Raw genomic sequence first — 13,685 nt, forward strand, 5'->3', positions numbered from 1 at the left:
GGGCGGGGGTTGTGTTCGCCGGCCCGGATGGGGTTTGGTAGCATCTAATAGACGAGGGCCTGGGTTTGGGGGGGGGGGGGGGGGGGTGTAGCGTTAGGATGGTTTAATCCAAAGGTTACAGACACAGATGGTTTATTTCCACATCGACACCGACTTTTGTTCACTTCACAAGTCTTAAACTGGGTGGTTTAGGTAGACATTTTTAAGCCTTTATTCTATTGTATGTATATTTGGACTGCACATGTATAAATAAATCAGATTTGTTATAGCTCATCTTTTACGTCTCTCCAGTCTTAAGACCAAGTAGCAGCTCGGTTCTAACCTCTAATGTCCAGTGTAATTCAAGATGTTTGCAAAGTGCTGTAGGCTGATATTTTCCCTGATTACTGATTATTAAATATTAATCATCATTATCTGAAGATCAATCCAGCCATCAGGACTCTCAGGGAGGGAGGGGGGGGGGGTGTGGAAAGAACAACACGATCTGCTTAAACTGGAGATCCTTTCCTTTTTGTTTTATTAGAAACATTTACAATACATTTTTGAATCTTGAAAAAATAACAAAGAACCAGAACTAACATGGCGCAGATACAATAATAATTATAATCATAATAAAAATGTCTCCAAAAATGTAATTCACAAAAAAACATGTGCTATAAGAAATAAACCTGCAATATCACCTGCCTTTTGTGACGGCATGGCACACTGTAACAGAGTTCAGAACCTTTTTTTTTGTTTTTTTTTTGTTTTTTTTTTACTTTTTCCCATCCATCAACGTTCCTCCACAGAGGGCCACGGCGGTGACCCCCCCTCACTGTCCACAGAGAAACCAGAAACTAACGCCGGCTGCTGCCGGCCCAAAAAACTAATGCACTACAACCACTATTAGACCGGTATGAAACACCTCTACTGTGCTGGAAAAATTGGAAACGCTACCGAAGACAAACTGTCAGACTGCAGCGGCCTCTTTGGAAAAAGGCGTTGAGGAGTTGGGCCAGCGGGCGCCACGCCGGTCCCCGACCAGAACGCCGTGCCGCCGGACAGAGTTCGGGTCCGATTCTGTTCGTTCAGGACGGAACGTTAACGTTTCGTCTCTCGTACAAATGGAAGCAAATTTGCAGCATTTTAAGAAAAAATAAAATAGAAAATAAAATGTTCTTTCCCAAACAGGTAACTGAGAAGACGGGGTCAGGCGTTGGTGCGGGGGACTGAAACGGTCTCCGTCTGGCTCCAAACTCGCATCAGCTTTTCCAAAGACACGCCAACTATGAAAATCTACAGCGAAGGAGCGGTCCAAAAGGTGCTGCAGCCCCCCCCTGCACCGCTCCTCCCGTCTAACAGACCATACAATATACATGCAAACTAGTACGGTAATGAATCTGGTGTCTGTGTGTGTATGCGTGTGTGTTTGCATCTAGTTACATAGATCTACACAGTGATGCCTCCCTCTTGCACTTCACCTAATTAACGCATCAGGAAAAGTCGACCCCAAATAAAAAAAAGGCTTTTTTTGTTTTGTTTGTTTGTTTAAAGAAAAGCAAAAAAAAGCCGATCACACTCTGCTGCCATCGATCGATGGGACTGAGTAGTGGATGTAGAAAAAAAAAACGTGTGAATGAAAGTGTTTACAAGTCGCGCGTGGCCCTGCTGGGCGAGAGGGTCACAGCTGCCTCATTCATTCCAAGCGTTGCAGTTTTTGCTTTTTTTTTTTTTTTTTTTTTTTTACATTTTGATTAGAAAAAAAGCGAGTTTAGATTACAGAGGAAATGAGTAATGCGTTCAGTCAGTAACATGGGGTTAGTCGAAAGAGGTGGGGGTGGGGTAGGGTGGGGGGGGGCGTTACAGCAAGCAGCACTGCACAAAGAATGCTGATGCAAGAAAAAATAGAGTTGAGGCACAAAATCGATGCTCTGTGACTAAAATATCTCCAAATTCTAAAAATATTCTGTTATTTTCTGTAGTTCTTCCGTTGTTAATGCACCGATGTTGAAGTAGTGCACGTTTTGAAGTTAAAATTTCAGCTATGGTAAACTCGTTCCGGTTACTTCAGCCAACCGTGAAGCACCTGAGAAAAGTGGCCATAACTTTCATAAATAAAACTTCTTCTTTTCTCCTTTTTTTTTTTAGTTATTAGTAGAAACTGACTTCCCTGTGTTTAGAAATATATTAACTTCTTGTCATTTTAATTAAAAAACAAAATGTCTTGAGGTTACTCATAAATATGTATGTCATTTTTCATAAATAACATCCAGATACTGACTTTTTTTTTCCTCTGCTTTCTATGAAATAATAACCCATGTTAGCAAAATAGATCTGAAAAACTGTAATATGTTTTTTTTATTCATTTTTAAGTTACTTTCTATAAATGCATGTGGAAGAACTCAAATATAGACTACGTCGAAAACCTGTTGCAAATTCCTTCCAAAAAAACTAACTTAAAGCTCACTTGTAAATCGTGAAAAATAAAAAAAAGGGTGCATTAGTTTATTTTTTTCCCCCATTTTTTTTTTTTATTATTTTTTATTGTACATTCAAATGCATTGCTTGTTCAATGTGTGACTCTTGACAGGTTGGTAGAATTGCTTAAGTGCATCCATTGAAATATAAGGATTTCCTATCACTCCTTTAAAAGGGTTTCTACAGAAATGCATAAAGACCTTTTTGATATCAAGAGAAGAAAAACATCTACTTTTTACTATAATAGCAACCTTAATACGATATAGTAAATAATACTAACACAAACATAATGTATCACTGAGTTGTCCCACCCTTGGCTGCTCCACAACGCTTCCTTATCACAGGTGAGCTGGACAAATGAAACTTATATTCTTAGGACTTTAAACTATGTTTCCGTCAGTTAAACTACACAGTAAATATATGATTTTAAACTGATGTTCTCTCTAAGGTCTTAAAGCTTTTATACACTTTAGATATCAGGCTGATGGATCCTTTTATGAAGCTTTTTTTTTTTAAAAATCAATAAATCTTACCTATTTTAATAGTTTTGACTATCATGCAGGTGAGTGATGCCTTTCTTAAATACAGCATTTTATTCCTGGTTTAAGAAACTTCCAAGTTTCACCTTTTTAATTAAAACTTCTTTTCATGGCTCAAGTTTTTCCAGGTGGGAAAAAAAAAGTGAGCTGGGATCTCCGATCTGAATCAAGTCAGTTGGTGACGGCGATATTGTCTCAAAATAGCCTTAAAAGTCCTTAAATAAGATGTGGTTTGGTTTGAATTTCATTTACTTTCGGGAGTAATTTCATCCGTAAGATCCTTTCTTGGTTCAGTAAACTCTAAACAAAAAGGCAGATCTTTAAACGATGTGACAAGTTAGCTCTCTTCTGTTCTTTGGTTATAATCTGACCTTTTTCTTTCAAAGTAGAGAAAAAAAAGATAGAAATCAACGAGGTGCAAAAAAATGAGGATTAAACGACAGAACGAACTCAAACACGGGTCCAGCCTCGACGTTGTGTCTTACGTTAAAGAACCTAAACCCTCCGAGAACGTCGTCCGTCCATCAGAAGCTGTGCAACCGGCTCAGACTCTAACCAAATAAAGTCCTGAATGAGATTAATACAAACACGAATAAAGTAAGAAAAGTGACCCTGAAGCTGCTCCTGATTCACTCTACACTTTAAGGTCACTAAGAGACAGAAAAGCAACGGGATTATCCTGATAATGAAGGTCAGTTTCTAAGCAGAACATTAGTCAAAGAGCTGACTCCCCTGTTATTGCTTTCCATCCTGATAAATAAAAACTGATTTCTTCTATAGGGGCTAAATATTTGCCTATTTAATTAAGATTGGATACATCAGTTGCTTCATAAAATTCATTCTTACTGTTTATAGTAGCGTCTGCTTATCTATATTTGGATGACATACGTAGTAAATAATATTTCTTACATGTATGAATCTATCTAATATACTAATATGGTGACAGGGCGCATATATAAACATTTTCTCTCCCTAGTTTTTTTTTTCTTCCTCGTATTTATTCTAAAACATCGACAATGACACTTTGAGATTGTAGAGACGAATGAAAACTCCCTTTAGGCAGGCCTGCATCTGGCTCTTCCTAGCGGATCCACACACCATATTTACAAGAACTACACTCCTCGACTTCCAGCGTCTAGCTGGGAGAACCTCCAATGAGACATCTTTGTTAAACCAGTGCACAACTGAAAAAACAAAATCCATGAGCTCTCCCAAAATTGTCACTACTGAGCACGAGAATCACCAAAAACACACGAGAATTTAAAAAAAAAAAATGATAGGGAATCCTTATGTGCATGTCTTTCAGATTGTTGTGAGATAATTTTCACCATCAGCGGTCGGTTTGGTATTAATCAGATGCGCGTGTTTTATAATAAGGTGCTTTATACTTTTTTTTTTTCTAAGTCATGTGTTTTTTTTTTTAAGAGCCTAATGTCCAGAATCCCCCTAATCCCCCACCCGAGCGCTTTGATTCACACTCTTCTCTTCCAAAAATAACTTCTTTTACAAAGTTGGTTATTGGGGAGCGGTACTGTATCAAAAGGCCAAAAGTTGCTACCTTGTCAGCCAAAGCGATGGCAATATTCCATAAAAAACATTAAGGCAGAAAAGAAAACTACCAAAAAATAAAATACTAAGTTCAAAGAGCGGAGTCACGCCGCCTCGTTGTGACGCTGAAAGCTTCGGCCAAACCACTGTGCAACCCCCCCCCCCCCCCCCCCCCAATCCCTTCCAGTCCTTCTGAGAGATTCTAACGGACTTTTTCCGCTGCAGTCCCAACATCACGCAGGCCGTCTTTTCTCTCTTTTTTCCCTCCCCTTTAGAGAAAACGGCCTTTTTTCGGCCCAGAAGACTGGATTTGTTTAGTTAAAACGAGACGAAGCCCAAATTATCGGCCGATGCGACAGAGGAGAGGCCCGCTGGGTGACAGCGGCTCAGAACTCGCTCAGAGACCTGCTCGGTCTGCAGGGTCTTTGTTGTTTTTTTTTTGTCGTCTTGAAGCAAACTCCTCCCTTACTCTGCTCCCACCTCCCTCCCTCCCTCCCATCATTCAACAGCTTTAATCCCTACAACCCCCCCACCCCCGATCCATTGCTCTAGCCCTCTGAAATCCCCAGGCTGGGGCTAAGGCAGACGCAGAGGGTGTGTAATTTGATTCAGCATGAGTGCTGGTTAAATGGGGCGTTTCCTCTGCCTTCCTGTCAATTACAATAGTCTGATTTCATTGTAAAAAGTAACGCGAGGGGGGGGGGGGCGCCGTTGGCCGGGGCCGTTCGAGGTGAAGGGCCAGGCGTGGGATGGCCCTTACAGTAGAAACGCCGAGGGGGGGCCTTTGTGGGAACTCTGATCCCACAAATGGCTCCCGAAGAGGGGGATTAATACTGCGCCCTGCGTGATGTGATCACAAAACGGTTCGCTTTTCATCGCCGGAATAAATATTCCAGGTAACTGGATTATGTATGTCGCTCCTAAACCTCCATTTTATTTCACGGCTGCCAAATTGGGCTAGTGTCTTTCAAGGCTTGTGTGTTTTGGGACAAAAGAGACCCCCCCACACCCCCTCCTCCTCTTGTCTCCACTTGGGTCAGAAAAGGAAAAGGGGCAAAAAAGGGGGCTTGAAGGAGGGGCTGGGTCCTGTTTGGGCAGCTGCATCCAGCCCCCCTTCAGAGCCTCGGAGTCCAGATTCCCCGCACGGTCCGCACCTGGACCGACACATTTGCCTAATTGTCAATGAGCGGATCCGCGCCGTGTCCAAGCTCACCGTGGCCCACGCCGCCACCGGTGCCCAGACAATACGGCTCAAAGGCAAACGGTCCAACTGTAAGCCCAGGACCGGGTGGGGTGGGTGAGGGGGGGGGGGGGGGAGGCATGAAAGCCACTCCCAAAGAAAAGAGAGAAAGAAAGGGGGCTCGGCGAGACCTCCAAAGCCAGGGTCAGAGCCACAGAGCGCCGTGAAACACCTGCTCCTGTACAGCGCTGCTAATTACAGGGGAGACGGCCGGCCCCTCGCCGCCCCGCACAACGCCGTCCGCAGACCAGGAGAAAGGATTACCAGTCCTGGACTCTGGCTTTTACTCCATCCACTCCTTTAATCTGCTGCTGATTCAGGACACCTTTTTTACGCCGCTTTTTTCCAGCTTCTTGGGGGGGGGGGGGGCCCTGCCTCGTCAGCCGGACGCGGCCTAACGACCACGCCAGACGATAAACCGTGGCTACGGTGGCTTCAAGACACGTCCTGCGGGAATATGGAAGAGGCCAACTGGATGGTTTCCAGGGCTTTCTGGCTCCTTCGGGCGCTTTAAGCCGACCGAGGAGACACGCGCTTTTCTAGCGGAGCGTCATGGAGCCTTTTCGACTAACGGCGGCGACCATTTGGCTATTGGACGGAGAATCCCACCTTTAAATCAAGCCCCCCCCCCCCCCCCTCTGAATAATATTCATAACATTTACGCCGTCCCTATAAATAATTTAAATCCTATCCCCTTTAAATCTGTTTTCTAATGAAATAAAGATTTGTTTCACGTCTTCCTGTATAGATCCTGACCAGGACAAAGCTAGACACGTTTTCTTTTACCCCCCCCCCCCCCCTCCCTCCCCAAAATATTTCGGACCAATTCTACGAGCCCACAATCACAGTTTAACTGAAAACGTTGAGTTTGACTTCACATCAGCCCGTGGATATTTCTCAAGGTACGATTTAACAATCCTGTTTTAGACCAAGATGATTGTAAGGTGCAAAAAGTTCTGTCTGTTTTATTCCTTCTATAACAACATTGACTTTCTAGGGAGTCAAGTGCAGCTTGGGTTCCTCAACAATCATCTGTTTCCTTCAATAAAACCCACTTTAAAGGTAAAAAGAAAAGAATAATAAAATGTTCACATTACTGTCTACCTCTGCCTACGCCGTGATTCATGAATGAAAAACAGCGGCAGTCAAAAAAAAAACTGAAAATGCAAGGTACTATACTTCTCTTATAAACAAAACTTTTATAAAATATATATGCATATATATATAAAAAAAAGAAAAACTTAAAAATATTTCTTATACTTTTTAGTAAAGCAAGCAGGCCTTCTAAAATATCTGCTTGATTGTTTTGAAATTTTCTGGAAACAAAAATGTATATAATAATAATAATATAATAATAATAATAGTAATAATAATAATAATAATAATAATAGTAATCATAAGAACAGTAAATAATTATTGAGGAAACTAAGACTAAAAACGGACGTGGTTCTTTAGGAGAATATCCGGATGGCCTGAGTGACCTGGGTGTGGCACACCGGGCACTCCGGGTGGTTGAGCTCACAGATTCGGATGGCACACTCCATGCAGAACAGGTTGTGGCCGCAGGGCACCAGGGCGGCCGTCACCTTGCTCTCAAAGCAGGTCATGCAGTCCCGCACGGCGGCCGGCGGAGAGTCCGGCACCGGCAGCCGGCCCGGGAAGCCGTCCCCGGCCGATGCGGGCTCGCTGTGGGCGCGGCGAGCCTGGGCGTGGGGCGAGCCGGAGACGATGCTGGTGACCGAGTTGTTGGGGGTCCCGCCTCCGCAGGACTCCGGCAAACCGGGGGAGAGTCTGGTGAGGGGCAGCGGGAGGCCGCCGAAGCTCTTGGAGCGCTGCTGGGTGTAAAAGGACACCTGTTTGGGGTAGTCGGGGTCCCCCCAGCCCTGAGTGCCCTCCGATCCAAAATACGAGCAGGGTTTCTCCCCTGAGCTGGAGAAGTTGCTCTTGCTGTAGATCCCCCCTCCCTCTCCTCCTCCTCCTCCTCCGCTCCCGCCTCCCACCATGGCATCCGAGAAGTTCTGCCGGTAGCTGCTGGTGAGCGGCTTGCGCTGGCCCCCCTGCAGCCCCCACACCTGCTGCAGCCGGCTCTCCAGACCGCCGGTGCTGCCCGCGGGGCTGCCTCCGCCGTTGGGCCCCAGGCAGTCGTTCTCGTTGTTGTGGTCGTGCAGGCCGCCCGTCCGGAAGGCGATGTGGGCCTCGATCTCCTCCCGGGCCCGCTCGGCGTTGCTCGGGGAGCCCGTGATCTCGAAGACGGGGTCGCGGTCCCGGCTGGGGGTCACGATGTACGTGCAGGTTTGCTGCTGGATGCGCTTTATGGTGGAGCCCTTGGGCCCCACCACCAGCCCCACCACCCGGTATGGCACTCTCACCTGAATGGTGGTCTGACCCGGCAGAGGCGTGGGCGGCGAGCCGCTGAAGGACACCCCCAGCTTGTTGCGGGAGGCCCGCAGCATGGAGAAGTGCTCCGCGGCGGAGATGATTTCGCGGCGGGCCAGAGCCACGTCTTCCTTGCGGCCGGTGATTAGAAACACGGGCTCCTCTCCTCGGACCGGCGTCTTGATGTAGGTGTTGGTCTTGGCCCGCAGAGCTTTGATCTTGCAACCTGAAAAGACACACGGCAGACATTTTGAAGCGGCTGAACTTGTTCCGTCTTTCTGGTGCACAGATTTACGTGACGCTGATTTAGCAGTTCCGCTTGTTGTCTTTCTACCAGCGAATGATATTCAGCGTAATCGGCTCGATTCATGAGGGTTCTGTGGTGTTGCTGGTTCCGCATGCTCCAAGTCACAGCTTACCAAGGCACACGTGCCGAGCGGAGAGCTGCCGGTTGCCAGAGACGTTGGCACAGTTGGGGAACTTTTTACGTTTCCTCCGAGCTGCTGACCTCTCCTTGAACCCGCACACGGTGTCGACCCAAAGAAAACGCATTTATTGCCCCGAATCCGCCTCTGCTTGATCACTGTTTATGATTTTACCCTATTAAAGGGCTTTTAAGACGACATCCTGATCAGAGAGAGTGCGGGTTAATGTTCCTTCATTAGATTTTCCTGACCTTGTAGCGGGACACAGCAGGATGTGTATTGTCTCTCCAGGAGGACTGCCAGCTACATCTGAGGCCAAGAAGCCTGTTCTGCTTGTGTTACAACCTCGTTAAGGCGGGCCTTCGTTAGGGCTGCCTCCTCGTCAGGATTCCCGTGTTTCACCACAAGCTAAGCGTGCCGTAAGGAGGCCGGTCCAGCTCGTCGGCCGACCTGCCGTTCACCAGCCGAGGAGCACGCCGGCTCTCGTGACGAAGCCGGTCGTCTGTCTGATGCCGCCACACTTTGCTCAGGAACAATCGCTTCGCGGGAAGCAGATAGAGGCATGTTGGCGATACTCGGAGGGGTTAGAGCAGCCCGTGCCCCACTTGTGAAAATGCCCTCTAAGGCCACAGCGTGCCATTAGCTTGATAAACCTGCTCAGGACACGGGAGGGGGGAGCTTAACGAACAATTCGATTCCCCTCCTCTAACTGCATCCTACACGTTAACAAGTACACGTTAGTCTCTTAATTAAAAGACTTTCAGCAAATAAAATGGGCAACGATGAATTAATGAGAACCAGAATTAAGGTCACGGGAGATAAATTCGCCCCCGTGCCGCCAAACGGTGGCGAGCGAGGCGATCCACAACAAAGCCACGCTTCATCAGCAGAGAGCAGGGTGCAGGAGAAAGGAAGAAAGAAATCCTCCCTACATGACAGGAAGCTCCAGCTTCACCCAGACCGAGAAGGGGGTGTGACCATACAGCCAAGCAAGGAAGGCTGACCTCAGTTCCCCCCTAAATCAGACAAAAAAGCCCCCCAACCACCACCACCACCCCCTCCTCCTCCTCCTGCTGCTGCACCCACCAGCTCCTCTCTGTCCGTTAACAGTTATTCCATTAAAATACGAAGCGAACACTTCAGAGCAAAGAGTGGGAGTCGCAGAGGGGAACGAGGGGCACTTAGCAGCACCGAGCAGAAGCATAATGCACAGGGGGGGTTGGGTTGTCTGGAAAAGAAGCCACCCCGGCTCCCCTGGACCCCCGGCGATGGAACCGGACGTCTGTTTGGAGGTAAAGGTGGATTTCACCGATGGAACCTCACCCACCCTGCAGTCTTTGTGCCTCGCTCTGAGCTGAGCCCCCCCCCCCCCATCCTGACAGACAGCCATGTGGCTTCCAGGGTGTGCACAGAATCGGGGCTCCGAGGCGCGACTACACCATTCAGCTTTGAGAGGCTACAACCTCATTTCCTTTTCTCTGCTTCCAGTGGAAGCATGGCAGCAGCAGCCCCCCCCCCCCCCCCCCCCCCCCCCCCACCCGATGGAATAAAGAAAAAAACGCTTCCCTGTCCCTTCTGCAGAGCCAAATTAGAAACCCAGGCGGAAACCCGAGCACAGATCCGTTTAAAACCTTACAAAACACCCAACTGGTGCAACTCCAGGCCGGGGTCAGGACCCAGACGGAGGCAGGGCTCACACCCTCCCCCAGGCGCACACCTTTGTTTGACAGCTGATGTCACTCAGCTCCAACTCTTTGTTCAACGGGAGGGGAAAAACTGGGAAAAAGAAGGAGCAAACTCGTCCCAAAAGTGCCTGTGTGCCGGGAGCCAAACTTTCCAACTCTCTGATGTGAGGGGCAGAAACAACAACAAGGTGAGCACGCTTTCTCTTTGTCCAGACGCGTCACCGGGGCCAGCGCGCAGCGTAAACAAGCAGCCGCGTTCAAAAAAACCCAATAAATCCAGCAGCTCTCCGGCCCGGATGACTAATTGTTGGAGATGCTGCTGAGCTGGGAGTGAAAGACGCCCCCCTCGTCGCCAGCTGCATGTTTTTTTGAACAGTCTGGCGCGTCTCAGACGACAAAGGAAGCGGCGCTCTCCTGCTCCACGGCGCGTGTCTGCGCGCTGACATTGATGGCGTGGATGTGGAATCATTCGCCCAGGAGGGAAGGCAGCCTTTCCCACCACCACTCCATCCCACCCCTTCCCCCTGCGCAAAGGCGCCCCCCAAAAAAAGAGCCAGAAATCAGCGCTAAACGTGTCGCTGGAAAGACGAGAACTTGAAAGATTGGAAGCGGAAAAAGAAAAAGTGGGAGGCTGACGTCTCGGAGGAGCAGCTATAAAAAAAAAGGGAGCCCACACCACTCCCTTTTCTTTGTCAAATAACACCAGGTAACAGTTGGAGAAACAAGCGGCAAACGGCGCAGGCGGGGAGGCATGCAGCCCGCCTGTCGGCACAAAAGCAGCAAGTTTCGGGGAATAAGGAGCGGCGGCGCGTTACCTTGCCTGCCCACTATCTCGGCCACATGTTCGGAGCTGGGCACCGGGACGCATTCTGTTATGTTGCAGCCTCGTCCCTTCGTCTCCGCCGAGGAGCTCTCGTACAGGGCGCACAACTTGCTCTTCCCCTGCAGGATGGCCGCGTCCCCGCCGCCGTTGGCGTGGTTGTGGTGGTGGTGGTTGTTGTTGTTGTTGTTGCTCCGGTCCTGCACTCCCGTTGTCGGGGCTCCGCCGCCGCCGCCGTCCTCGCCTTCCCCGAGCCCCAGCAGCGACAACTGGCCGAGCGCGACCCTGAGGGCACGGGAGTCGTCCTCCTCCTCGTCGGGCGCTACGAGGAGACCTTCGCCGCCGAAGCCGGAGCCGGCCAGATCCCCGCCGTAGCCCCCGTTTTTCTCCATGATCCCTGCTAGAACCAGCAGGCTAGGCATGGCTAACAAAAGAGTGTGTGAGACAAAGACAGGGAAAGAGACTGGAGAAACAGCACCCGTGCCGCCTCCTCCTCCTCCTCCTCACCCCCTCCCCCTTCCCTCTCTGCGCTAGACCCTCCCACAGACCGCCCCCATCCCTCTCCATCCGCCAGACTCCGGGTACAGTAGAAGGCGCTCAGGCCGTCTGCACGGTGGATGGGGCCGGGCCGACGCGTCGCTCCACCCAGTCTGGTTTACCCCGACCCTCCTCTCCTCCCCTCTCCGTCCTCAGCGAGACAAAAAAAAGAAAAAAAAAAAAGAAACGAGCCTCCTTCCCTCCCTCCCTCCCTCCCGTCCTGCCATTCCGTCTCAGGTTCGCCAGCATGTGGCGGCCCACATCCAGCCCGTCTCCTGCACTGTGGGGAAAAGGAGGACGCGCATTCGGCTCACCTCCTGCGCCGCATGCAGTCGCAGAAACGCAGACGCGCTGCGGAGCTGCGGCAAGCGGCAGGGGAGCTGCATATTTATATTTTTGGCGACTTATGTAAGAGCGAGCCGTCCAGGATGTAAACAGTCACTCAAAGGCGCAACTGCGGCGCGCACATGGTCATCTGCCGGAGAAAGAGATGATGTCAACTCCACGGTGATGGGGTGGAAACCGGCCGCTCCCGCACACACCGAGGCAACTCTGGGCTTTTAGGAGCGAGGGAGCCGAGTTAGTGGCGTTTTTTTTTTTTTATATAGAGAGAGAAAGGGAAAAAGGAGAAGGAGGCTGGATGGGGGTCCGCCCACCTCTGTGTGCTTTGCGGCAGGTCACCGCGCCGTTGTCTGTGGCGCCGCTGCGCATCAGGATGTTATGTATAGGAGGCAGAGAGGGTGTCTGGGGTGGGGAGGAGGTGATGGGGGAGCTGTGCATGAGCAGGAGAAGAGAAAGAGAAAGGGAGTTGTCAGACAGGCGTTGCAGACCTTATGCGGTGGGGGTGGGGTGGTGGTGGTGGTTGGGGGGTGGGGGGGGGGACATCAATAAAGCCCTCGCACATTTCCCGTTTGGAAAAAAAAAAAAGGTTTTGCAGCAGCTCCGCTGAACAAAGAACCGCGCCGCGCAAAGACTCAATATGTCCTCCTGAAGCCACACCGACCGCATGCTTCCACAAACTGCAGCCATGCCAATTAAAATTAGTGTTGATGTAAGGAAATAAAAGCCTGGCTGGGTGTAGCCACGCAGGAAAAAAAACACACACATATAGGTATATTTAACTAGAGCTTTTATATCAAAAGTAAAATGTCAATAGAAAAAAAAAAGGTATTTTTTTTTTTTTTTTGGTCTGATTGTTGAAGTTGCGACTTCTTGCCAGAGTGGAGCTTAAAAGCTTTGAGGAAATGTTGGAGCTGGTGTAGGAACGACCGCACCGCTGAGCAACAACTGATGTCTCCAGCTTCCTCCAAGTGTCCGCCTCTAACTCCAGCCTCTCCATGCCATCTGTGCGTCTGCAGGCTGGCATGTTGCATAAGTCTGTACCTGCAAAGCAAACTCAGGGAAGCCTTCCTCCACCCTGCAACTCCACCCTGGGGCTCGTTCCCCCCTAAGAAAGCTCAAAGTTGGCTGCCTCACCTGGGCACAAAACCCTTCGCTCAGGTAGGGAACATCTGGGTGTGTGTTTGCTGCACAGACTTCACTGTAAAGGTTGGGTTTCTACGCCATACCTATAATTTTTTAATGCCTTACACCCCCCCCCCCCCCCCCCACAGACACAAAAACACACAGAGTCTGATACGACAGCCGGAGCACGGCTGTGTGAATGTTTTAATATTTTCTTGTGAGGGTTACTGTCGGCTCTCTGGTGCCACACAGGACCGAGCTGTAATATTCTCACACTTTCCCAAACAGCAGCGCTGAAAATAGGGGCAACCTCGCCGCTGTGATGAGATGGAGCCGGCAAAGGTAGAGCAGGTGTATTTACATGCGTAATCAAAGTCTAGACGTGCTCTCCGGGTGCCAATCAGGGAAGGGGCTCGTTCCCTGAGGGGGGTGCTGCAGACGAGGTGCTGTCCTGGTGTGAGGCCAGGATTAAACGCTCCCCCCAGCCCTCTCCGTCCAACAATAAAATAACAGCAGCGGCAGGAGGAGAGCGGGACGGCGTGAGGCTGCGGCCGGCGGGGTCCGTTTCCCGCCCCCCCGCCCAGAGGTGAGGCC

At 49.6% G+C, this 13,685-nt stretch overlaps 1 protein-coding gene across 1 annotated transcript; it reads right to left on the reverse strand.

Annotated features, from left to right (window-relative positions):
* Positions 1 to 500: 500 nt before the first annotated feature.
* On the reverse strand, positions 501 to 11,609 carry mex3a (mex-3 RNA binding family member A). Its single transcript, XM_012882059.3, has 2 exons — positions 11,086 to 11,609; positions 501 to 8,386 (listed from the first exon to the last, which is right to left on the reverse strand). The coding sequence occupies exons 1-2, from the start codon at positions 11,510 to 11,512 to the stop codon at positions 7,236 to 7,238; spliced, it is 1,578 nt and encodes a 525-aa protein (XP_012737513.2). The 5' UTR covers positions 11,513 to 11,609; the 3' UTR covers positions 501 to 7,235.
* Positions 11,610 to 13,685: the final 2,076 nt, after the last annotated feature.

This window comes from Fundulus heteroclitus, chromosome 3 (genome assembly GCF_011125445.2).
Source record: "Fundulus heteroclitus isolate FHET01 chromosome 3, MU-UCD_Fhet_4.1, whole genome shotgun sequence".
Taxonomy (NCBI): domain Eukaryota; kingdom Metazoa; phylum Chordata; class Actinopteri; order Cyprinodontiformes; family Fundulidae; genus Fundulus; species Fundulus heteroclitus.